This window comes from Gordionus sp. m RMFG-2023, chromosome 1 (assembly GCF_954871325.1).
Source record: "Gordionus sp. m RMFG-2023 chromosome 1, tfGorSpeb1-WG-v2, whole genome shotgun sequence".
In the NCBI taxonomy this organism is placed as follows: domain Eukaryota; kingdom Metazoa; phylum Nematomorpha; class Gordioida; order Chordodea; family Parachordodidae; genus Gordionus; species Gordionus sp. m RMFG-2023.
Genome location: NC_088775.1, coordinates 70934906 through 70962858, shown reverse-complemented (window position 1 = coordinate 70962858; position 27953 = coordinate 70934906). Strand labels below are relative to the sequence as shown.

At 27.1% G+C, this 27953-nt stretch overlaps 2 protein-coding genes across 2 annotated transcripts in view; one reads left to right on the top strand and one right to left on the bottom strand.

The window, feature by feature from the left end:
- LOC135931494 (uncharacterized) overlaps nucleotides 1-10548 on the top strand; it is a 49959-nt gene extending 39411 nt beyond the window's left edge. Inside the window, exons 19-28 of the mRNA XM_065468647.1 lie at nucleotides 3259-3370; nucleotides 4652-4829; nucleotides 6321-6407; nucleotides 6940-7086; nucleotides 7322-7586; nucleotides 7704-8146; nucleotides 8281-8481; nucleotides 8682-8792; nucleotides 8975-9347; nucleotides 10062-10548. Of these exons, the coding sequence (XP_065324719.1) occupies nucleotides 3259-3370; nucleotides 4652-4829; nucleotides 6321-6407; nucleotides 6940-7086; nucleotides 7322-7586; nucleotides 7704-8146; nucleotides 8281-8481; nucleotides 8682-8792; nucleotides 8975-9347; nucleotides 10062-10138 (1994 nt within the window). The 3' untranslated portion in view covers nucleotides 10139-10548. The remainder of the gene's footprint in view (nucleotides 1-3258; nucleotides 3371-4651; nucleotides 4830-6320; nucleotides 6408-6939; nucleotides 7087-7321; nucleotides 7587-7703; nucleotides 8147-8280; nucleotides 8482-8681; nucleotides 8793-8974; nucleotides 9348-10061) is intronic.
- Nucleotides 10549-13751: 3203 nt separating this feature from the next.
- Nucleotides 13752-21975, bottom strand: LOC135931737 (troponin I 4-like). Its single transcript, XM_065469014.1, has 11 exons — nucleotides 21966-21975; nucleotides 21719-21762; nucleotides 20672-20693; nucleotides 20544-20624; nucleotides 19878-19997; nucleotides 19691-19817; nucleotides 19546-19646; nucleotides 17777-17820; nucleotides 17530-17571; nucleotides 14352-14454; nucleotides 13752-14095 (listed from the first exon to the last, which is right to left on the bottom strand). Exons 2-11 carry the CDS (start codon nucleotides 21727-21729, stop codon nucleotides 14033-14035), a joined length of 714 nt encoding a protein of 237 aa, XP_065325086.1. The 5' UTR covers nucleotides 21730-21762; nucleotides 21966-21975; the 3' UTR covers nucleotides 13752-14032.
- Nucleotides 21976-27953: the final 5978 nt, after the last annotated feature.

The window sequence follows — 27953 nt, the reverse complement described above, 5'->3', positions numbered from 1 at the left end:
TGTTTTGCCTTTACATTTTATAATACTCTTGCAATGATTGCAAGCAGCCTTTTCACCGTCTTTAAGGATTTGATATTGATCTCATATGATTGCTCTCTTTTGTGAGGAAATTTTCTCATCTTCAACATCAAGCATAATTTCATCAGAAGCATTCTCCTCTAACATAATTAGGCTAGCTAACAATAATTATTGTAGAGATGTAATATATTTTTATATACCTCTGGTTTGTGAAAATAATATAATTTATTATGAGATTCAAAAAATAAACTTTTCGTGAGATTCAAAAAATGTGGCAAATAAAAATTTAAATTTTCATTTCAGAAATTTTTAAATTTGTGCTAGAATTTTTATAAACACAAACACATCACCTGTCAGATTGGCAGGTCAACAAATATAAATGACAAATGTTAGATTTATTAAACAATTTATTAAATATTACGAATAATAATGATTATTCGTATTCAGATAAAACAAATAATTTATTATTCGTATTCGTAATTATTCGATTAGATTCGAATTATTTTTGAATAGGCCTAACGTTGAGTATGGATTGATATATCATTTGGGCCTATAAAGTTTCTATTGTGATTGACCGATTAATGATCATATCCATTTTCATTAAGATTGTTATAACTTGAAAAATATTAAATTTTAAGATTTGTGCTATCGCATATTTATTATTTTTTAATAAAATAATATTTAAAAAAAATTCTTATTGCATCAAAAAATTTCCACCAATATCCAGACAATGGTATAATTATTTTTAAAAAATAATATTAAAAATTTCTATAATTTGTGGTGATGAGTAACCAAACTTAAAATTTTTATTTAAACGAATTTTTTTTATATATGAACATTCAGTTTTAAGTTTATATATATGGTGTCCACAAATCAACAAAAAAAACATGGTTTTCAACCCGACCTCCTCAGATTTTTCTAAAATTTTTACAAGAGTTTGTATATATTATAACTAAGAAAAAAATAATAAAATTTTAGCCCCCTACTCCAAACAGCGGCTGAAATATGGACCTCTAATGGTCGAAAAATGGGGAATTTTGGGCAAAATGCTCTCCTTTTAATTTTAATTGAGCTAGTAGCGTCATTTAAATTTATTTATATAGCCTAATGGTATCCTTTAAAATAATATACAGTGTTGATTAAATTTGATGGAAAACATTTCCATATTTTTTAATTTATTTGAAGATAAAATTATTTGATAAATTATTTTATTTACAAACGAATTAAAAAATATGGAAATGTTTTGAATTAAATCTACACAACACTGTAATGTTTAATATTGTTAAAAGAATTATAATGTCAAAAACCGGAAATGTTTATAAAATCAAATCGGTATTTTTATTTATTTATTGTGTATAGGATTAATGAATAAATATGCACATTTTCAAGTTGGGCCTAGCTCAAGTTTAGGAAAAATGGCATTTTAATTACTAATCTAATGCAACTATTTTATGTTTAATATTAAGAATAGTGATGTATAATCTGGGAATTTTTTTTTTGGGGGAGGTATGGCTTCGATTATTTATTTAATGAATTGAATTCTCCTCATCAAAATAACTAAAAAATACAAATAAAATTTTGATTATAATATATTGAAAATAAAATTTAACAATATGAAAATAACTTTAATTTAATTTTCCCTAACATAGCACGAAACTTTTGTATTTTGGTAATGGGTTTGATCTTTTAACAAGATATTTCTTCATACTCATCATCTTTTACATATGTGTAATTAATTCCAGTGATATTAACTTTATAAAAATTAAATGAATTTTAAAATGTTTAATATTTGATTCTCATATGTACGCTGAAGGTAGTTTTTTTGCTAACCTTTTTTGTTTTCCATGGGCTATTACGAAATAATGTCATTCCACTTTGATTCCAAATTCAAGTTCATGATGGCTTAAGACCAATTATATTAGTTTAGAAAAAAAAATGGGCCTTAAATCTGTAAATTTTTTATAGTTCACTTTTTTATTAATATGAGTTTCCATAAAACTAGAATATAATTCCTTATGATAACATATAATTAGTATTTTCTTAAATTGGTTCTCTCTTTTAACCTTTATTGATATAAAACGGTTTTTACCAGGCATCATACGACTCTTTTAATCGGAATTATAAGATTTTCAAATAATATATATGAAACAAAAATACTACCAGCCTTTATTATATTTGTATTGGATAAAACACCATTTCGCTATCCTTGCCATGGATTCAATCGTAGAAAATTCTTTTTGCTTTTAAGGTTCACGAATTTGGTAAATCCGTCAATATCTGATTTTTTCCATTTCGAGAATGTGTTTTTCAAATTTATTTTTCATTGTGATGATTTCACATTCATCGTTAATATTAAAATTATCTTCTGAAAAAACTTCACAAACATATTTCTTAATTTTTTATGTCATATAATGCAAATTATATCTATTTTCTAGATAATTATGCACGCATTTCTTAGGCCTTCACAAAGTATATATTCATCCAAATTGTGCGAATTTTAGGAACGAAGTTTACAATAGCCCCCCCTTCCCCCACCTTATTTTTTATTTAAATAGACCTGCAGACCCTGCCTAAGCCCTTCCCGGGAATACTAACCGTGTCATAATTTAATTTTTTAAATATACGCAGGCCGGGCGTGAAAATATAAAATCAGGACCGGGCAAAATTTTTAATCCGGATCGGGGGCTATGCAAATGGTACCTCTGCAGGTCTCTGATTTAAATACATAAAATATTTAAAAGATTTTATCTTAAATATATTACAATTAATTATTTATCAAATATTTATTACGAATTTTTACAATTGATCAACTATTAAAATGCCATATCTACTACACCTGAACTTGGCCTAACTTGAAAATTTGCATATTTTTTCATTAATCCTATATCTATATATAAAAAAATAAGAGAAAAAAATACCGATTTAATTTTATGACCATTTCCGGTTTTTATTTCCCGTTTTTGACATTATAATTTTTTAAACAGTATTTAATATTATATAACTTTATAGGCCAACCATTAGACTATATAAATAAATTAAAATAGCGCTTCTAGCTCAATTATATTGAAAGATATTTAAAATTAGAAAGCAATTTGCCCAAAATGCCCCATTTTTTTGATTTAAAGGCCCAAGGGCCTGGTTGAAACCATGTTGATTTGTCTTAGAATTCACCATATTTTTATATAATTTATGATTCGATTTTTAATTAAATGACATTTTTATTCTTCGCCAATCTAACAGGGCAAATTGGGGATATTAGTGCTTCGCATTTATGCTACATACTTGCTCGTGAAAAATTTGGAGCCTACACCGATAAAATAGCTAAGCTCGTTCTTCTCACCTCTTCCAACAAGTTTTATATTTTATGTATAATATGCTACCTTTATAGTTAATACTGTTCAATATCCATTTATATTTTTTATTTTGAGATATAAATAAATAAACAATATTGACCAAATGATAAAAAAAACATATTGGCTTTAAGTATAAATCCCTAAAATTTAAATATAGTTTGGTATTATTTTTTACGATAAATTAGAGTGTTTAAAATAATACTAATTAGATAACTTAATTCGCTATCCACGCAGAGAAAGAACCCAAATAAAATTTATATAATAAAGAATTCAGCTATAAGTATAAAAAAATATGCATGTTCAATTAATTTTAAATATTTAAATTGATGAAGATCACGGTTCGGTCTAAAACCTATTTTCAAAAACCAAACCTAACCATAAAATAAATCACAAGAAAATAATATTATAAAATTAAACAGTTTTATTTACTAACAAATATCTAAATAATAAAATATGATAACTAACACAACCAAAACACATTGACGTTATAAGGGAGATACAAGATAATGCTTGGTCTCCCTAAAATAAAATCTGGCACTTCAAATTTTTAATTTATTTTTGAGCACGCCGCCTTACGGCTATTTTTTAAAAAATATTTGGTTTCTTTAAGTTTCGAAGACATTTATTAGCAATTATTATATCAAAAAAGAATATTAATAAAATCATTTTTATGGGAACCCCATAATAAAAAAACCAAGCTTGTAACTTTTAAGTACCCCCTAAATAAAAAGCTAATGATGCCTCTGGTAATAAAGAATAAGTTCAGCTTTACTAAGATTAAATTGAATATTTTCTTCGTATTCATTTTTTATGACTAAATACATGTGATAAATTGTATCATTTTGCTTTTTTACTTGAACACTTTTGCTTGGGAAAAAATTGTTATTCGATTATTGTTTATATTTAATTTGTTGATTATAAAAAAATAATATATAATCAAAAATAAACGGAACCAGGGAACCGATACAAAGGACCAACCAGATCGTTGATCTCCACTAATTTAAATGTTATTATTACTGATAGTTACGGTTTCATATCATGATTTTAAAAATCCCATACTGATTATTCATTCATTATAGTAAACAAAAAAGATGGGTCCCCGAACCTCTTATAGCCTTTTGTATATCATTCACTGATTATTGGCACTATTATTACTTAAACCATATCCTAATTAATTGTTTCAGAATTATAGAATTTCCTCAATATAAATCCCGATTTATTGACTTAACATTACGAGAATTATTTTTAATTAGTTTTTTATTTAAATTTAAAAAAATTAGATTGCCTTTCAATAAATTTTTGAATGTCGAAGCTATTAGACTTACAGAAATATACGAATACATCGAACAGTTACTCACTCCTACCAAAATCAATTGCTTGGAAGGCTTTATAACACCATTTCAGTCTTATAAATTTATTTATTCTACTTGGTTAATTGATAGGGGGATGATTAGTGAGGTAGAATATATAAAATTTATGACCTTGTTAAAAATTCGACATTTTTTTCGAAAAATTATATTTGGGCTCGAAGGATTTTGAACATATTTTTTTTAATTTTTTTACATACATTTTTTTTTGCCAAAATTTACTTTATTCTTTAATAAAAGTTAAAAAAAATTCTAACATTTATATAATATTAATAAAAAAATGAAAGTATAGAAAATATATTTATAAAGCTATTAATATGCTAATTTATTACACTTGCATACAACCAGCCCAAAAAAAAGTCGGGTGGACTAAGACAGAATTATTATTTTAATTTTTGGATCGGAAGGCCGGACATCTTTAACACTATATTGCATATGCCTATCTATAACTTGTAAACCTAAATAACCAAAGTGATTCCTTATCTCTATGGTATGGTTAAGCAAAACCATTTTAATTTTTTTCTCGCTTTTTTTATAGAAATTTTGAATGTGTATTCAAATGCACATTATACATTAGAGTTAAAATAATCCAAATTTAATTTTTTTTTGTTCAATATAATAAATGATATACAATTGTTTAATCTAATCATATAAATAATATTTAGTTCATATGAATATCTGTAAAACAATTATGAATAGGCCTGAACCAAAGAGCCACGCTACATTTTACACACTATTTTTTGTAGAAAATCTGCATAATGGCATTTTGTACCTCGCTTTATTTTCATTATACTTTGGCCAGTGTGCCGTTAGATCTTCCTTATTTCCCTTTGAGGAATCGCATATATATTGTTTCCTTGTCTAGATTTTTTCGGAACCCAGTCTCCACCGATGTACACATACCATTTTTTAACGACTTGTTTTCTAAATCGTATTAAATTTTCTGCTACTGAAATGTTAAATATCAAAGATTGGAGTGCCACTGAGTGCACGTTTAAATATTTAAATATAATATATAATGAAAAATACTTAAATATAAGATTATGATTTCACGATGTTTTATATAAAAACAATAAAAGGAGGAAAATATATTTGATTATATATAATCTTCTTTATTGCAACTTGTTTTTGTAAAAATTTAGTTAATTGAAATAATTATAAAATATATTTTAATAGACATATGTCATTTAATATTTTTTAAATATATTTTAGACATATATCGATTAATGACATTTTTTAAATATATCTTAGACATAATATTCATTAAAGGTAATAAAATGAACATATGATTATAATTGATTAAATGAGCGATATGCAACATAGGGTTATTTTTTGGGCTCGACTTGGCGGATCCAAATTTTTTTAGCCCGAACACTGAAAACAGGTAGGTCAAATATTAACTATCGTCTTCAGTTCATATATTACGAATACACGCTTATTTGAAGCAAATACGACAAAATGATGCATTTATTCAAATCGACTAAAATATAATATGAAATATTCGATTAGACTATACTGTATTCTATTCTAATATAATAAAATATTATGAATACAATAATGAAATATTCGATTTATATAACAGGCTTACAGATATATAGAGACAATATCGAAGGCTATAGTTTATCAACCTCAAACATATGATGCATTATTTATCAAAATGGTTTATGAGGTAATATTCTCAAAAATTTTAAGAATGTTGTAAAGTAAGTAAGGTTTTTGCTATTTTAACCAATTTTTTGTTTAATTGTACGATACTATATATAAATTATAAGGATGGACTTCGTAAATTTATTTTATATTTTTAGTAATTAATACAAATAGGCAACGTCATGTAAATTTTGGTTCTTTAATTCGGCCCAACACAGGCCTTGGATTGGCCGCGTTCACATCTAAAATATATTATTAAAATTTAACTATAGTTGGACTAATATCCGCATGATTTATTTTATTTACTTTATAAGAATGCGCTTGAATTATATTTCAACTTTAATTTCGTTCAAGGATAAGGCTTAAAATTAAAATAATGAGCCGGACTCAGGCTTAGAAATAAATAAATACTTAAGCCCAGAAAAAATTGAATTTGTATACCATCATAACCTGGCAATAATTAAGAACTGCTTCGAAATTTTTTTTTTCCTTTATTAAATTTAATAATGTTAACTTATGAGTTACACTTCACTCTTATTACATTTTTTCCTAAGATTGCTTGTCGATTGAAATACACTGATGCAAATTTATGCTTTACCCCAGACAACTTAAATACTATTAATCAAAATGAAAACGAATTTTATTATCCTTCTTCACCTTCTTGGTTGTTTGATCTTAGCAATATATTTAGACCTTTATGGGTAAAAAATAATAATATTCATTACTGTTTATAATTTTTATTATTTATTACTTATTGTTCATTCAGTTCTTTTTAAAGGCTTACGCGAGTAGGCCAAATGATTATATTTTACATATTCCCTTAGAAGGAAAGAAAGAAATACATAAACAAACAAACTTTGAACGATATTATTTTATAATTTTAATATTACCTATCTCAATACATTTCATTTTTGTATATATATTTTTTCAATTTAGCAAAAGAATCATTTTCACTCATTCAATAATTTAACTCAGAGCGAAGAAGGAAAATTGGCAAATAATATTAATGCTCAAATATCGAATATTCACAAGTCGAATGTTAATATTGAAAATTCCGGCTTTCAATTGAGAAAAATGTTTGAATCCAATAATGCTACCCTTGGAGGACAGGAAATTGTTAAGGAAGAAAGCCGGAAAGAAAATAACGCACTCCCTCAAATATCTTTATTTAATATTAACACGAATAAGCCAACCTTTTATGGTAATTATAGATTCATTTTTAAATTTAAAAGTAACTGTAATGTTGTTTTATTGATATTGATTTTATGATGTTTATCCTTTTATTTAGACCATTTTTTTTTTGAAATGATAACTTTAGATAATCGTAATATTGTTTCAGAACCGCCCAATGTTGAAATATCTCAAGCTAGCATCCCTAATTATTTTCATCCCAAAGAAAATACTAATTTTGCACCTCTAAACACTAAACCATTAACAAATAACCTATCTTATTTCCCTAATTCCTCAATATCATTTCCCATCCAACAAAACACCTTTAATCCTACACAATTCAATCCATCTTCCCAACCTAATAAAATTAAAACAATAAACACTATATCCATTACTCCAGATAGCGATCCTCGTTTATATTACCAACAAAATAATCAAAAAAGGGAAAATTTTCATATTGATTCAGCCTATTCAAATCCTGATCATTATAAAGCGGATGCTATTAATTTTGGCAGATCAGAACCAGGTAATATTGTCAGGCCCTTAGGAAGTTTTGGTAGTTTATCAAGCATACAAAACCTTAATCTTCCGGTAAATTTTTAGATGATTAAAAATTTTGTAATGTGAACATAATAGTCTTTATGTAGATAGACTTATTTAGAATTATTCTATTTTATACATTTAAATCTCTTTGATTTAAACTATTATTTATTTTCTCTATCAAGATAACCACTTTTCCACAATTCAATCAGCCATTGTTAAAGCAACAAAATTACAACTCTCAAAATTTTATTTTTGATAATAAATCACAAGGAATCAATAATATGGGAGAACCATATCTTACACACTTTATCGCCGATAATAAAACACCATCTATAAGTACAAAAGAAGAAAATATTCATTCTGAGGAACCTACTTCAAAAAAGGTCCTCTTCTTTCATTATAATTTTTAGGGTTGCATAAGTTTATGTTAAATTAATTCCAAAAAAAAAATGATGTATTGCTTTTTTAGTCACATGAGTATTTTCAATAATAATTAGATAATTTGATCTATATAATTTGCTATATTACTATCCTATTAATAACTTGTGTTCTACCATTTGCATCATTATTACAAATTTTTTAGGTGACTAAAGAAGTCAATTCTGCATCTAAAGGTTGGTTCGGTGGTATTATCAACAAAATTCTTCCAAAAGGTCCGAACGAAATGATATTACCTGACGATTCTAAGAAAACTGTAAAATCATTGGTTTTTATTTATTTACTAATTCTGTAAGTAATCAAAGAAATTAATAGTTTGTAATCTTAATTCATAGGCATATTATATAGAGATTTAATGAAACGATAAATAATCTTATTAAATATAACATTTAATTTGCAATAATTACAATTATCATATTTTTCACAACTCACTGAAAGATCTTATGGAACGAAGATAAAAAACGATGGGAAAATTCGGATGGAACGGCCCCCGAGGATGATATGGTCCCACCTCCTCCTAGCGATGATCAACTTTTTATGTATTCTACAGCTACATCTCCGGTGTACCCCTTTAATCAAAATCTCCAATTTTTACCTGGCCCAGTTAACGAAATTGTTTCCCCCAATCAAAATTCCAACTTTTTAACCGGCCCAAATAGCAATGCTTCTTTTAATCAATATATTCCTGGTAACACTATTTCTCCTCAATCGTTTAATCAATACGACAAAAATCAACATCTAGCTTTCCCATTTGCGAATAATTTTCAAACTGCACCAGGGATCGGTAGTATGATGGTGGGAAATAAAAGATGTAATACATCTTTTTGTGATTTATTTATATATGAAAATTAAGATATAATAGAAAGATAATGTTAAAGGCAGGAAGGAACAAGAAATTATGATGAAAATAATAAACTGGCTATTTATGATAAATTAAACATATAAAAATCATAAAATTTTTGCCAATTTTTTTTAATACTAAACATTACTTTTTTTAAAAATTAGACATTTAACTTAGCCATATCTCATTTGGTGTTCCTTGAAATTTGGCGGGCTTTAATTTAATAACAAAAATCCTGTGTTCGTTACATTTTAATGGCATCGTATATCGTTAGATGAGATTACTAATATAAGATAGATGATTCAGCCTATTGTTTTAATACAAAGGGAATTATTTGCCTTTTTTGTTTTCCTAGCGTCAATAATTTACAAGAAGCGCCTTCAGGTGATTCACAATGTATCATTTTCAAATCTGTGAAATGGTTTTTTTACCAGCTAAATATAATTGTGAAGATAAAAATGAGAATATTAGTATATGGTTCTCCCCTTGGGATGTATTCGCAATATAAATACCTCAAGTTCCTTAGGCTAGTGTTAATTTATGATGGCTTGGCTAGTTACTTTATTTATTGTTCAAAGTTATGTGAATATTTTTTAAATCCCGCACGCTAAACCCACTTGCTTTGTTAACGTTTTTATGTTGTAGCTGTAGTCGATTATGCTATCTTATTTTATATATTTATAGCTGTTAGGAGTCCATACGTTGATGTTTTTGCAAAAGCTCAAAACCAATCATCTTCGTCTTCAATGATATCTCCATAAAAAGAAAATTTCGTGTATTACACAATACCTTTAAAAATACAGTTGGTTTCCTAGAATTTTGCTATTATTTTATATAATCTTACTATATTTTGATGTCTAAATCTTATTTTTGCTCACTCTAATTAACTTTATTTGTATTTCGATTCTGATTTCGGTATATATATATTTTTTTTAATACTATTTTTAACTTGCGAGTGAAAAATTAATAAAGATTTAACCATCATTTATATTTATACCACATTTTGCAAATCCAATAATTTAATATTGCATTTCTCTTATATTTTCATAATACATTTAAAAATTGCATAAATATGTTCAAAAAAGGTAATTTTTTTAAATTTATTTTGTCGTGCGTTTTTTTTACATAAGTACGGTGGAAACATATCATACAACACATGACAATATATTATTTAAATTTGGGTTTTATTTATATTTATTTATGACACGTTTTACATTCCTTATTTTAGTTGATTTCTGAAGATTAATAAAATCATACCGCTATTTTTATGATGTTGTTTTTATTTTTATCTTACACCTATTTACCTCATTTTAATAAAAAAATAAAAATATATTTGAATCTTGGATTTAAATATATTCAAATCGATCAAAAAAGGCACATTTTCGGCCTACCCCTTTTAAAATTGTTAAAAATTTCTGGAATTATTTAGATAGGTATATAAATGAGAAAGCCGTTTATTTTAGCTCGTTAGCACACCTGGTTCCCGAGATATAGGTGTTCAAAAGTGCAAAAAAGAGCCACTTTGGAATCTGTAAAATTTTTAAAATCTTATATCTCAAAAACTATTTACAGTAAAAAAAGTATAAAATATCATATTGTAGGTAAAAAAATCTCTAAAGGGCTATCAAAAAACAATAAAAATTGGCGCCAATTTGAGCCATTAACTTCCGGTTTACCTATTTTGCTTTACCTGTGTTTTTAAGCAAAAAAGGGAGTTTGTTTTCGAATTTTTTTTATTGCTTTTTATTTAGACACCTTTGCTAAATATATATATGATGTCAAAACTTTGGCGACGCTATCGACTTTTCCGAAATATACATTTTTACCAAAAATGAAGATAAAAGTAGATGGCGCTAATGGTTGAAAAATATTATTCTTAAGGAAAATGAAAATATTGATACGTTTATAAGAAATGTGATAAAATTATCCAGTTCTGCCCCCACCCCCTCCCTAAATAGTTTTACATTTTTTAGATACTTTGCTACTATAGCGAATGACTTCGATAATATATAACAGCTGCAGTAAAAACGAATATTTTATTAGGCATATTATCGATTATATTTTACAAAATTAACTGTTTAAAACGATCTCTTTCTGCGTAATATTTTTAACTTGTCCGTTCGATTAATTTTAAATAATTCAACCCGTCTGTAACTTATTATTTTATCGTCTGTCTACCAATAACATTCTGGATTTGGAGAGTGCAAAATCATATATTCTAAGTGCAGATCAATTAAAATTTTATTCTATATCAAAAAAATTTACCATTCAATTTAGATTATTAATGACGCAAATAAAGAATAATTGCGCTAAAAAGAATCGGAAGTAGAATAAGAATATGTAAGTCTGGTTGCGCTAAAACGAATAAGTAATAGGATAAGAATATGTAAGTCTGGTTTCGTTTGCTTTAGAATAAATAATAACGATATCTCCAAATAATAATAAAAATGCGATTAAATTTATTCTTTTATTAGTGTTTAAATAAAACGCAAATATATATATATCAAGTCGTTAAAAAAGTAATTTTTATTAACAAGTAAAATTATCGCGTACTTAGTAAGTCAAAAACTTTAAATATATATATATCTAGAAAATCAATTTTAGGCAAATCAATTGATGGTTTGAGGCTTCGTATGTAGAAATAAAATAATGTGAATGTTTTTGTATATGTAAATAGTCATAGTTTAAAGCTTCAATTGACTTTGTATATTATGATATTAAATTATATTATGCAACAATTAATATGCTCTTCATGCCGACAAAAATTAGCAAGCATTCCTTATACTTCAAATGACAATGTAGATATTGATTCTCCCCCTCATATAATTAATCAAGAGGCTATTAATAACATAAATATATCCCTACAATCAAATGGGGAATCTCTCATTAAAAGAAAACGCTTATGTGAGAAGAAATACTCGAAGAAAAAAATATCTAAAGTGAAAAAAGTTTTAACGACTAAAATTATACCATTATCTTCATCAAATGAGGAAAAATTCGATGAAATTCTAGATACCTTAAAAATTAAAAAAATTATATGAAAGATATTTATTATTGGAAATTTGTTACATTATTAAGTGTCTAATGAGCATTTGCCCACTCTGCTCCTCAGTTTAATTAGTATATTAAATAGAAATTCAAAATTTTTTAGCATAAAAAAATATTCGGTTATTGATAAGTTAGCAGCAAAATTTTAACCATAATCCGTAATTTCATAAAGCGCCATCTATTTTTTTCATCAATTTTTGGAGTCGATAGCGTGGCCTAGGTTTCTATATCATATATATATTTAGCAAAGGTGTCTAAATAAAAAGCAATAAAAAAATTTCGAAACCAAACTCCCTTTTTCGCTTAAAAACACAGGCAAAGCAAAATAGGTAAACCGGAAGTTAACGGCTCAAATTGGCGACAATTTTTATTGTTTTTTGATAGCCCTTTAGAGATTTTTTTACCTACAATATATACATTTTTTTACTGTATAAAGTTTTTGAGATAAAAGCATTTTAAAAATTTTACAGATTCCAAAGTGGCTCTTTTTTGCACCTTTGAGCCCCTATATCTCGGGAACCAGGTGTGCTAGCGAGCTAAAATAAACAGCTTTCTCATTTTCTTAACTATCTAAATAATTCCAGAAATTTTTAACAATTTTAAAAGGGGTCGGCCGAATCGTGATCGATTTGACGGGGAGTGTGGCCCTTCTATGGAATTCTCAGACATTCACAATGTAAAACACCTAAAGAATATAAAATGAACAGTATTCGGCGGCATTAAAACTCACTGCTATTTTTTAGCCATGATACATGATTAGGTTGCGCCGCTCTGCTAAATGCTGTCTCGTGAAAAAATGTGACCATATATGTCCTACGCGAACTCGTTAAAATCTAAAATAAAACAATTTATTTCTAAGAAATTTAAAAAAATATTAGCCACATTTATTTTATCAAATTTATGATATTTTTAGCCGTCTATGTAAATTATAACATATCAGCCGGAAATTTCCTACTCATCACTTATTTTTACCGTCGATTTTAAAATAAATATTAATTGCTTACTTAATTTTAACATAATATCAAAAATAACCAGAACATTAGAGTTCATTTTTAGCTTGATGAATAGTCAAACAGAATTAGTTTTCGACGTAGTCATGCTCGCATACTCACAAATCCAAACTGATTTTAGAATATGATTATCAATTAACAATTTTCAAAATATCAGTTTAGGTAGTACAGCCAACGATATATAGAAAAGCAAATAATTTAAGGAATATATTTTGTTTTAATTTCGAATTTTTATTACACATGAAAAATTTGTACAAATTATATATATAACACTATTCAAATAATATATAATTTATTGCACAGTCGACCTACATCTACATAATCATAAATAATTTATAAGATTTAAAATAAAACATTAATATATTTTTATATAAGTGTAAAATTATAAAAATTAGAGATTCATTTCCCTCAAATTAGACAAAGATAAGATAAAAAGATCAATTTCTAATTGTTATTTTAAAAGTTATAAGAAGAAAATTTATGAAAGCCATAAAAATTATTAAAACTGCTCGATTGTGAAAATTTTATATAAAATTATTCTAATATCAATATAAATTATATAAGATCGAAATTTAAAAAACGCAATATTAATTTTAATTATTCAGCGGCTTGGGCAGTAGCAGCACCTGGAGAAGCGGCCCATTCCGGTTTAGCTTTAGCCTTAAATAAACATAAATTTATTTGTTTTTACCAACATAATCGTTAATTCGGCTTAAGAGCGCATTTTGATAAAAAAAAACCTTTAAGCATTGAGGTACAAGTTAATTTATTTATGATTTTTTTAAAGTTTGACTAAATTCTCAATAAAAAAACCGATTACCCAACAATTGTAATAAAAAATCTTTTTAAAAAATATCAAAATAATTCATATTTACTCTTTTTTTAAATTTTGTGGAAAAAAAATAATCCATATTACTTCAACTTCATCAGTGATGGCAAATCGATTAGTTTCAACTTTTTTGAGGCCAGATAACCAATCAGGAGCTTCTGGTTTGTTGCTCCTCTGCATTTTTTGAAATCTTAATAGTATAAAAACATAATATATTCGCAGGTGCATAAACGGGGGGGGGGGATTCCCTCCCCAGTAGCAAAATTTTTTGAAAAAATATAAAAGGGCTCAGGCGCGTAGCCAGCAGGAGGGGGACAATTACCCTTGAAAAAATATAAAAGAGCTTCATGAATTGAATTATAAAGTACTCTCTATTTCAAATAAGTTATATTCTATTTTAAATATTAGAAAAAGTTAAAATTTAATTTAGATATTTATTTCTTGTTATTAATTTCACGAAAATTAAGTTTATTTTCTTACATTTTTTTTAAACCAACACTGAAGGATATAAGAAAATTTTCTTAACCAAAAAAAATTCTATTTAATTTATCTGTACTTATAACTATAATTATAAAATTTCTTAAGTATTTGAAACGTTCAGATATCCAAATAGACAGAATTTACTGTATAGTGATATAGGAAAAAAGTGCAAAAAGCCGGCATGGCACGATGGAGGCTTGACATCAAGCTATTACAGCATTTTTTAGATCTAGAAACCTATTTTGTATGCTCTTGGGAAATATCAGAATCACCTGAAACTCATATTTCATCTGATGCTGATATATTATTAGATTTAATATGATTGCCGATTTTTTCATTAAATGTATTAATAAATTATTTATTACTAATTTTATGCAATATTTTTCAAAAAAATGGATTTGGCTGAAGTTATGAGAATCGTGTAAAAAGGTGGACGCGGGTCTAATTTTTAAATTCACCCCCCCCCCCCACCCCCCTCATGGTGATAATAAAAAAAATTCACGGCCTTTCAACGCTTACTAATAATAAAATTTAACCCGCCCGCTCACGAAAGACAATATTTTGATCACGCCCGGAAATTCACGGCATTTTTTTTTGAATTTATTCTATCAGTTTTTATTTCACTAATTTCATATTAATAACACAAAATAATTACAATTTAAATCAAAATTTTTATTTAGAAAAAAGAAGTATCCATGTTTTTTTAATTCAATTATGCTCGCCTTTCTAAGCGATTAACTATAGAAAATAACCTTTTACTAGAAGCCAAGTTTGCCGTGGCCTTACAAATTTTTTAATCTCAAAAAAAAGCTTTAAAATATTGTAACTTCTATTTGTTTTATGTGCGAATTTTTTAAATTCATCCTCACAACTTTTATCGGTAGATGTTGATGCTTCATCAGAATCATCTAGAAATTCTCTAAATATTTCATTTAGAATATACGGCTTTTAGGTTTTCAGGATGTACAAAAGTTTTAAATAAGAGTTAGCATTGACTTAGCATATCAACTAATTTTACATCATTTTTAAGGTTGTTTTATATATATCTTCCTTTTCTTCGTCCTTTAAAAACTAAAGACTTTTGAAATTCTCTAGAATTGAGCCTACCTTATGTAGTGACTGCATAATAAATCTTTCCGTTAAAAGAAATGTTGTACTGTTTTTATAGGGTTTTGATTATTATTGTATCACCTTCAGAAGGTTGACAAAATTTTACTTATTTTTAGTTTCCACATATAAACTTCATTTATTGTGGGACGAGAATCTGCGCTCAGATTATCCGAGCATTCTTTGAATATTGATAAAAATTTTAAAGATAAATAAAAAAATTATTGCTGAACAAAAGTTGAGAGATCTATTAATTTTTATTCAATAGAAATTTTATAAGACGGGAAAAAAATGTTTATAAAATTAAGAAGTTTTTTTCTTGTTTTCAAAAATTATTCTCTTTTAAAGGAACTAAATTAAATTAGAAAATATATATTATAATTATAAAATTGTAAATATAAATTCATAAAAAACCATTTAAATTTTCCGTGATGCACGGGAAATTTATGTTCACGCCCGGCAAATATTTTAAAGGCCCGTCACGCCCAGTAACGCTTAATAATTTAAAATTTATTCACATTCATGTCCTGACCCATTATGTCACGGGTCATTTCACGGCCCACGCCCACCTCTGATAGCGAATATTATTACATTACAACTTAGAAACCAAAAGATATTATCACAAGGAATTTCCTAAGATTTAAATGATTGTTGAGGTGAAAAGGGAAATTATGCGATTTTGAGATTCATAAGCCTCAACTTTCACCGATAAACAAATCGTTTTAATATTAACAAGGACTCAATTTAGGATTACTATGAAATAACCGTTTTTATTCCACTTTTGATTTAATTTTGACTCAAATCAATGAACTATTTATGATTTATCAAATGCCTCTATCCAATTTACATATAACTCCCTCTGATCGGAGGATATATCAAATCTTGATATTGAAAAATTAAATATTGCTAATTCAGAGTATATAAATGTATCTGAAGGCCAAATTAATTTCAGAATTTAAATGGTATGAAGATTCATTTTTATATAATCATCCAAGAAATACAGCGAAAGCATTACATCTTTAAAATACATTTTATTAGTTTTCATTTTTTAGATAATCCTCCAAGCGAAAGCATTACATACTTTAAAATACAATTTATAAGTTTTATATTAAAATTACTGTATATTTTGACAATTGATTCAATAGACTAGCTTTGCTCATCGAGAAATCCCCAACATAAAATAAATTAATAAAAAATTGGCGCAATCGCAAAGAAGATTAAATTTCCATTTATGAACATATTTGACTAACTTTTTAAATCATTATAAAATGTTTAATTTTATATTTTATTGTGATTTTCATACAGGTTTATATAGCTCAAAAAAATTTTAACCGTATTATATTCGCTCTTATTATTTGATATTTTCCAATATTTTATTATTTGTGTTCGAAATTATCCTATTTTCAAATATGATTGTTTCGTTCTAATAAATTTTAAATGATAATTAGTTTTAATAAATTTTTAATGCTTCAAGAAAAATTATTTCAATATAAAAAAATTACCCCCACCAGTAGAAAATTCCTGATTACGCGCCAATATATTCGTGATATTTATTATTAGTTTGAAATAATTCAAATAGCAATACGTTATTCATATCTGATGAGTACTAATAATATAATATTCGATTCAATTTTATGGGAACTAGATTTAAGAATTGGTTTATAATATTTTTTCATACTTGGCGTCGTATTTGGAAATTTTTTTCAAGGTTGGTTTGACGCTAAAAAAATTTTTTAAATATATTTTAAAAATACTTAAATATTAAAACCAAAAACTGAAAATAGAAATGCTAGTTTAATTTTAAAAAATGGGGGTTATATCATAAGGTATTTATTTTAAGGCTCAGCACGACCCCATAAAAAGCCAAAATTTAACATAAAATCCGAACCCGTCTAATTTGATATATTATTAGCAAAAATTTTTACTATCTTCCTCTTAGGTTGTTGACTTCATTGGTCATAGAGTTGATCTAATAAAAATAGAGAATAGTTCATAAAAGAAGCCACAAATGATCCTAAGTATCGTGTCTTAAAAATAAAAAATTTATATGATCCTCCTAAAAGGAATCAAAATTAAATTATGTCCCTTCAAAATAATACATGAAATAGGTGATTATTTAGAATGGACGCAATAATATTAGTTAGAATTAGTGTTGTTAAACTACCTATCTTTAGTCAATTATAAAACAGCGTAGCTCTATTTTTATCCAGAAATATCCTAATCAAACTTCAAGTTGAGACTCAACATAAATTTAATTCAATTTTTTAGTCTAAAAGCTTAACTAAGACACAATAGAGATGGTCAAAGTTAGGTAATTTAACAACACTAGTTAGAATGCCCTGCCATTTTTAAAAAATATATAAGTTATACAATAAAATAATATCAAATTGTTCATCTCCAGCTGATGAATAATTAAAATATTGAAGCCCCTAGCTTATATCAGCCTTTATCAAGAATCATTAAAATCAAACAGATGCTCATGGTTTGGTTACAAACAAAACATATTCTTCTGCTTCCTATTTTTAAAAAGTGACGTCTCTTCAAACTGAAAAAGCTAGCGATACAACTGCTATAAATAAAAAAAATATAAATGGAACAATCATTTGAATGATTAGATATGAATTCGTATTAGATCTTATATCACTGGTGGAAGCGGATTGTTGGCCCGTACCGTATAAAGAGATTAATGGGATCTAAGCCTCTAAGTTTGAGCTCCTTGTTAAACATATTCTAAAGACCCTTGGCATCCAGGTTCGCTACAATTGGAGACTTAGGGATTAAGGAGTAGAAAACAATTTCGACCCTTTGTGTTGTTAATACTATTGTCAAAAACCTCGATTTAGTCGATAAAATAGTTTACCAAGGCAAACTAATAAAATCTATCATGATGTGTTTTAAGTAGTATGGTTTTATCAAGGCAAACTAATACAATCATCTATCATGATGTTTTAAGTAGGTTTCTTTTGACAAAATCTCGAGACTATGGAATATATTATAACTAAAATCCTGATTTTACAGTTTTTTAAAATTGGCCAAGTTGAGATGATTTTATTGGGTCATGACATAAAAGAAAGTATGGAATGAATAAAATTTTTAGTCTAATCTTTATAAAACTAATCTTAATAATATAAATCAGAGACTGCATAGATCAAAATTTATCAAGCTGGCCCATAATTTTTAAAATATCGTTATTTGAATAATTTTGATTTTATTTTGCAAATTATTTTATAATGAAATTTAATATAATTTTAACTTCTTAGATATATTTTATGGGTTGGTCCTTAAATGATTTGCAGGTTATTTGTTCTTTGAAAATCGATTACGAGTTAAACCGAACGACCTTATGTGTTATTTATAAAATTTTCAGGTAGTTTTTTCCCAATTTTGAAGATTTAGGCTTTTTGGGGTTTATATTTATCTTACTTAGGATATTCTTCTTAAAAAAATTGTCTTTCACTATTTATCTAAGTGTTATTTCAGTGATTTCTAGAGGTTTTTTCTTTCATAAAGATTTATATCAATATTTGAATAATTTTATACCTTATAATAACATTTCCACAGGCAATATGATTTTTATATAATATTTTTTGGGGGATGTTAAAAATTAGTTAGCTAGCTAATATACCAATCTTAACCTTGATAACTCAAATTTTTATAACATGATGCTTTTATAAATGATAAATATAATATAAACTTGTTCATCATTTTTCCTAAGAGTAGAGTCCCAATCGTATCTAGACATTTCTAATTCTTTTATACTATGTATAAGTTCTTCACATAATCTTCTTACTTCATCTAAAAATTCCGAAAGAGTTAAAAAAAGGTATATAAGTTGTAACCATCGCTCATTGTGTCTAAATTAGGTGGTATAGGTTTGACCTTCTGTTCCAAAAATTTCTTCTTTTCTCCCTCTTTCTTTTTTAACTCAATTAGCATTTCTTCTCGGGCCTTTTTCATAATGTAAGCCTAGATAAAATAATAAAATTAGTTTCAAATAATGTTATAAATAAATTATGAAGATTATGCCTTTAATTTCTTTTTTCGTTCGGGTGTTAAAAATCCTTTCTTGCTTTTACTTTGCTCCTCTAATCGTACTCGGACCTCAGCTTTCCGTCTTTCCTTTTCATCCATTTTTCTGGTGTGTTGCTGAAAAAAAACAAATAATATATTGTGGTGGTATCAATATGCTGCCGCTCACTTATATCAGAAATACAATAAAATTATGGGAAAAGTCCCTTAAAACATCAAATTTCCTCTTTTGTCTCTATATGGCTTATTTTAAATACAATGTTTATAGATATATCAGAGACCTGCAGAGGTACAATTGCACGATGACCCGACCCGGATTTTTTTTCCAAAAATTTTTTACGGCCCGGCCCAGCTTTTTTTTTATAAAAAAATTTTCAGGCCAGGCCCGGATTTTTTCAAAATATATTATTTTTTATTTTTATAGTTAATAATGGCGATTTCAAATATTTGGTTTTAAAATATATGGCCCGGCCCGGGTATATTTTAAAAAATTAAAATGATATATATAAAATTAATTCCATAAATCCGATTAATCAACAGGCTTTAGAAAATATGACGAACCAGAGCAGGGCCTATAAATTCCATAAATTTAATTAATCCAAATGCTTATAAATTCTTAACAATATATAAACAATTTGATTAATATAAAATCAAATTCATTACAGATGCAGCACTTTCATTCGTCGATGTTTTGCGTGGAGCCTCTTGTTTTTTGACTTGAGGTTTCTTCTCATCTTCTGATGACTTTCGTATTTTAAAATCGTATTATATTTCATTTTTTTAAATTTTACTTCAGAATCAGAGCTGGATGAACTTTCAGGTTAATAAAAATAAAAAATGTTTAATAATGATTAATATTTTTCATAATTGAATTAATTTAATAGATTTGAAGAATAAGGCATATAATCCTAATAATAATCAACATTGAAAATAATAAACTTGTTAAAACATTCAAAATTAGAGAAAAGAAAACTGATAAAATATTCAGCATATACGCTTAATCTTGGTAGAGGCTTATTATTTGACATTTTCTATGTACATATATGATGTTAAAACTAGATATTTCCATACTATTTTCACACCATTTTAAAATTTAAAATATGACCATTATTTAAAATTTTTATATAAAAAATTATTCAATGGGTTCCCGCATCAGCCCCATACCAGGCCCGGATATGCTTTCCCCAAAAGCCTTGATAAATGAAATCTCGAAAAAAAAGTTTCAATATTTAATTTTGAAAATTAACAATGCGATTCGCTTTTTCGGGCATGATATGATCTGTCTTCACTGTTAGGCAGGCATTTTAAGAGCGAGGATGGGTAATTAGTGAAATATATAAATTATTTTTAAAGCTATAATCTCGATAACTCATTGCCCTTTAAGATGTATTAAGCGTAAAATCTTAAAAAATTAACAAAAATAATTAATAAAAAAATAGTGCAATAATTATTTACATATATCCGCCAAATATTTAGAAATCATAATTATAAAGATATTGGTAGAGGTCTGTAAATGGGTAAAAAAATCAACGTTGAGCGGGCGGGTTAAAATATTTTAAAAATAAATGGGCGCGAGCGGGTAAATTATAAATATTAAGGGTGGAATGAGAAAAATAGGCTTACATTAAAAAATTATTTTTATTACAAACTTATAATTTAAAACGGGAAATAAAATTTTTAAATAAATAAATAGGCGAGGGTTTTAAAAAAAAATTGAGCGAGGGGGGGGGGGGGGGGGGGGGTTTGAAATAACATTGGAACTAAACTCTAACGAGCTTGCACTCTCCAGACGACATGAAAAAAAAATACATAAAATCATATATATATTTTAATTTTACCTGGATGACATTATGGAATATTAGAAGCCAACGATAATTTTTTTCTACAAATAATTAAATAATTTATAATTTACACAAATGGGGACCCAAGATCATGTCTCAATGAAAAGGTGGTCATTAGTGAGATTAATAACTAATTTTAGAAAAAGTAAATAAGGAGTGTAATGTAAATAAGGTAAAACAAATCAAAATTCCTATTTTGGTTAAATGAGATTATGGTCATTTTACATAAAATACCCAAATTACTTTTATCCAAGAAAAGGGAAACTTGATTGAAAAAAAAATGTTGGAATAAAAAATATTGATTGGATGTTTATTTATCAAAATCTAAATATTATATTGTTTAAAAATTCTCCAAATGCTTTCACCTTAAAAGGATTCGTATCTGTGTATCATATATCAATCAAACACATATTATATAATCTCTGATTAATTTCTGATTATTATTTCGATATTATTTTTCTTATATTTATTTATTTATATTTATATTTTTTATGCATACAAATATTATATTATCATAAATATTAATAATAGAAGGTTTTATTTAAATCTAAAGTTTAAAAAAAATTCTGCATATACATCTGTTATTTTTATTATTTTGTATCAAGAAAAGTCAATTAAAAAATTTTTATTTTATTTTAAATTTAGAAATTTTGATCTTAAATTAAAAATTAAAATTTCAATGTTAAATGATAATTTGCAAGATATATGATAAAAATCTTTAGTTTAGTGAATGGTTATAAAAATAATACTTTAGATATTAAATTGGCCCATTCATCAAAATTAGGTGAGAATAGTTTCCTTAGGTGGGTCGAAAAAAATATGTTTCTCAAGCAAACTTGAAAAATGTTAGCCCTTCTTTAAAATTAAAATTTTTTTCTCAAATCTTATATGTCCATATAGAAAATATAAAATAAGATGGAATTAAATTTTTCGGAATGGTTTTTAGAATCCTGGTCTTATTGCAGTTGATTTTCACTGCGGATAGAAATCCTGAAATACCTGTTTCCCAACCTCATAAGATTTTCCATCCTAATTATTTTCTTATCAAATCCTGAAATCCCTATTTCCTAATCTCATAGGGTTTTTAGCTTACCATTTTCATCTCAGTTCAATTTGGACCGATATAAAATTTATATATCGTCTTTTTATAATTATCAAATATATATATAAATAAAATATCAAGAAGTTTCAGAATTTATTTAAGTTTAATTTATATATCTATTTTTATTGATATTCCAATGACGTTTCATCTACCTTATTTAAATTTAATGATAAGATATTTAAATGTTAAATTTAGGAAGTCCGAATGGTTAAATCATTTCAAAATCTCACCTGCCAATAGCAGGCAATGCATTTGTCGTTTAATAGGTCAACAGGTATATTGGATTAAATTAATATTATGATTTATAAATTTACTATATATCTTATTCAACAATCTTATATTAAAAATAATTCTTTGCCTATAAATTAACTTGTATATCTCGATGAAAGGGAAGAAAAAAAATCAAGAAATCTCAGTTCCTTATGAAAAATTATTTTCTAAAGCAGGTGAAACTAAAAAAAGAAATAGATTATTAAGATATGTATTCATACGCTACAGAATATCTTATGGAAAAAATTCTCAATCAAATCTTATTGAAGATAATAAAAAATAATATTATTACTATTGTCTATTTATATTTTATTCTTATATAAGCTGAAATTTTTAAATTTTATATAAGTATTCAAAACCATAAAAGAATCTGTACGAAAAACTGTCCGGTTCGGTCTTGAGTCAGCTTTTAGGTTTGAAAACCGGATTCGAACCGGATCGAACGATGACCTTCATTTATATCACTCCCATTCCAAAATTCTAATTTTCCAATCCGCAGGTCGAATCGATGAATTGGATTTTGAAAACCTCGTTTGCATCACAACAAATTCTACTTCCGCATTTCTAATGCATTTATTAGAGATCAGAAAATGGAGTCCCGTTCGGGTTGTCGTTTGATAGTTCGGTTGTAATTCCACTAGATTGATTCAGGATCAAAATCCTATCAGAGGGACACGTTTTCACTTATTTACATTTAGAAAAATCCAAAAAATTAATTATGTAAGTGGTTCAGCTCTTGCACTTAAAAATCAAAGTGTGTCTAAGAAAGTAATACTTATATTATATATTATAACAATATTACATTAATATAAAAATATTCGAAAAGGGTTCTAAAATATTTATACTATGAAAACAGGGATCTGAACCATAAAACCGGTATAAACCATGATTATTTACATAACCTGAACCTTTAAAAAATTTTCCACACGAACGTGAGCCTCTAAAATGGTCTGTGAACTGGTTTGAACCTTTTGACATTCTACCTGTGAAGATTATCATCAATTTTGAATAATAAGGACAATATTTTGACAACTACGGTTATTATTAATTTTTAAAGTATATATTTTTTAAAACATCTATTTATTCCAAGATTTATTTTAATTTTTTGGCCTAAAGATGGCAGATGCCAGAAAAATAAATTAAACATGCACCGAACGGTAGGAAAAAAAATCTCAAGAAGAAAAAAAATTCTGGGAAAAAGCCTAATAATAAAAGACGGAAGAAAAAATCTGTAGGAGTAAAAAGGTTTTCACAAAAAAAAGATACATATTTAAAAATAATATAAAACCACTTGGGTAAAATTTTGAGGTCAATAACTAATGTTATATCTTTAATTGTGTATGCATATTCAGTGCAGCGCGTCAGCAATATTTGAGGGGGAGGAGGGTGTAAATAAAGCTCGGACATATTTAGGATTAACTTTAAAAACTAATGCCAGAAATCTCAGAATTTCTTTATTTCGCAGATAGATTAAACTATTATGGCAGATTATCATTTTGCTGTATGATTAAAAACAAAAATTAGTAAAAAAACAAAATCCTTGCCAAATACTCCCGATCTCCGTAATAGAAAATTCGTGTTTGGTAAACCAGTGTTCATGGTTAATAAAGTTGACAAATTTATTACATAGAAAAAAGAAAAACTAGAGATCCGCTATAGGCAGGATTTTACCCCGACCCCCACGTCCGCCCATCGAAGTGAGCTGACGGGTTAAAAATATTTGAACAATGGGAGGGCGAGTTAAAAAAATTTCAACATTTATTTGTTATTTAAAATCATTTAAGTAAACATTTTTAAAAAATAGGCTACATAAAATTTCAACATTTTTAATACCAAAGTTCCGACAACTGAGGATGTTGTTGTCGGAAGAAATTAAGAAGTAAAAAAAAGCATATCAAAAACATGTTGAATTTGATTTGCATGGAAGTATATAACATCGATGTGGATGAAAATTTCCCCCCCCCCCAAGGCAAAAGAATTCAACTAATAGGCGGACGGGAATATTTATTTAAAACTATGGGGGTAAGGTCAAATTTATCTAAAACAGCGACTTTTAAAACAAACCTTACTTTAGAAGATACGAATAATTAATATATATAAAATTATTTCGAATCAGAAAATATATTTTGAAAGGTATGAAATAGTGGAGGTGGTGTGGGGTGGGGGGGGGGGGGTGGTTAGTTCTTTTATAAATGTTTACTATATCATTAAGATCAAGGGAGTAATTCTTAGGGGGTATTTTGAACAGTAGTAAGGTACTATAGAGTAGAGGGGTTTTTAACCAAAAACCAGCTGAATTTTATCCGCCTCCAAATTTCCCGCCCAATTAAATTTTTCCATTTTTTTGACCCACCGCTTCTCGACCTCTGTGGTATATTTTTGCTATCATATAGTCATAAATACTGACATTCTCTCGCAACATGTCCTTCCTTGCGGCATCGAAAACATATATTATTTAAACTTTTATTCTCATTTAAATTGGATATTTCTATATCCTTATTTTTCTCGCTTTCAAGAATTCTTACATTTGGAGCAATTTGAGCCATATCTCTCTGTGGAAAACCGCCCCTTGTATTGAAATTGGCAACATTACAATCTTCCCTATTATGACCAAATCGTCCACAACCCGCACAACGTAATTTATCACGTTTTCCCGGGCAATAAGGAGCTATATGTCCAAATTTTCCACATTCGAAACATTTCGTTTCTTGGCAATCTCTTACCATATGGCCCTGTTTTCCACAATTATAACAATTTAGATTTTCTTTTCCCCGTGGATTAAAACCTGGCCTTATTTCCATTCGTCTTCCCTGCGAATTTTCTCTTGACCATCTATATGGCCCCAATTGATTGTTCCCTCTATAACGGTCTCTTTTTTGCGTGTTATCAATCCTATCATTTATATTCAACTTTCTTAGGCTACTATCAGTCCATCCTTTGATCAATTCCTGTACAGGTAACCAGGTTACCTTACCCATCACATCTTCTTCTCCATTATGTCCTTCGATGGTCAATGTTTGACCTTTAATCCTTACATTCCTACTCCTTCTAATTCTTCTTCCAAAAATTAAACTACATATCCATATTATTAAAATGACAAGTGCTCCAAGAATATTATACTGGATCTCCCAGTATTTTATGAATTTCAAACTTTTCATAATCAATTCACAAGAAATTAACTATAACTTTTATAATAAAAATTTTTATCACTTGGAGAGTTAAGAGATAAGATATGATCAGGACTGTGAATATTCCAATAAAGCACATATTATTATATAGCATATTAATTAATTATCCATTAAAATAAAAATATTATTACTTGCACGTCCGCTTGCTTAATGTTTAAAAATTATTTTAAGGCTGGTTTGGCTCTTTATTATATATTTTAATGTATTTTTAATTAAACATATATAATATGCAATATTATGATATAAAACTATTATTTTTAATAAATTGAAATCTGTTCTGCTCTTTTCCCCTGAAATTAATTAAAAATTCACCCGCCCACCTATTACTTAAAACTTTTTTAAACCGCCCGGCACCAGCCCAATGTTGAAAAAAATATGAACGGGCGTAGGCGGGTAGGGTAAAAATAAAAACTCGCCCAATGCATACTTCTAATAGATTGGTCACTTAATATATCTCTATATATATTTCGATTGGTACCCCGAAAAAATCCTGTGGAAAAAACCCCATGGAAACCCCATGAAATAAAATCTTAGAAATTTCAAATTAAAATAGTAACATTCTTCTACGAGATCTTCTTCAAATCAAAAATTGAAGAGTGGTGATGAATTATTAGAGTATTAATATCTGGAGGTTGGGTAAAGTAAGGTAAATAATGTTTTAATTTTTACTTTTTTGCTAATTTTTATTTGGAATTTTGTTTTTACAAATTTGAATTTATATTTCTTTTAAGTGGAGGATTGTTTTTATACACTCTTATATTTTAGTATAACCTAGCAATAATTTATATAGATAAATAAATTTATAAGCGAATGCCCATGGTAATCTAATATATAACAGGGTAAATTAATATAATAAAAGCAAAAAATTAAAAAGATTTAACCATATGTTTTTTTATTTTTACATAATACTCAAAAAATAAATGACGATCAAATATATTAAATAATGCATTAAAATATAAAAAATTGGACCATTTGATTTTCGTTTTTTCTTTATGTATTCCGATTTTCTATATTCCTTTAAAATATATTTAAATATAAATCATACTTTTATAAATTTACCTTAATCCAATGGTTGTCCTCGATAGCCACTCTCCAAATATTGATGCATCTTATTATAATAACTTGAAAAGTCATAAGGAATAGTAAATTCATTCAGAATTGATGTTACATTATGAACGATTTCGTTTCTTGTATTTGGTCGGGGATTGATTGACCTATATTTGTTTTTTAATACCCCAAAAAAATTCTCTATTGGATTTAGTTGCGGCAAATAGGGTGGCAAATATTCTATTCGCTCTTTAAAACTATCAATGTGACTTTTATGGATCAATGCATTGTCCATAACAATAACTGCATCACTTGGTATGATATTAATTAGTTCTATCATATATTCTCGAAATAGTAGGCTATTATAAGCTCCCTCGATGATGTGATAAACAGTTGGCGTAACGTTGTATGGTGCCCAGGCGTAAACAGGTACAATATGTAAATTTATGCCTGTCTCGTCGAAGAAAAATATTTTTTCTCTGGCAATATTCAATATTTTTATACAATAAATTTGTCGTATATTGACTGTGTCGGGTGTGTTCCTCCTGTCAGGTTCCTTTTCTGCACGTTTTTTGGACCATCCTATTTTTTAAATATATCTTATTGTTCCTTCATTTCTAGGAAA

What these genes read in the sequence shown, in the direction of transcription:
- LOC135931737 (XM_065469014.1), bottom strand. An exon ending in AACGAAAAAAGAAATTAAAG is followed by an intron (nt 19,818 to 19,877) that starts GCATAATCTTCA and finishes TATTTTATCTAG; the next exon opens with GCTTACATTATGAAAAAGGC. An exon ending in AACAACCTAAGAGGAAGATA is followed by an intron (nt 17,572 to 17,776) that starts GTAAAAATTTTT and finishes AAATTTTTTTAG; the next exon opens with CGTCAAACCAACCTTGAAAA.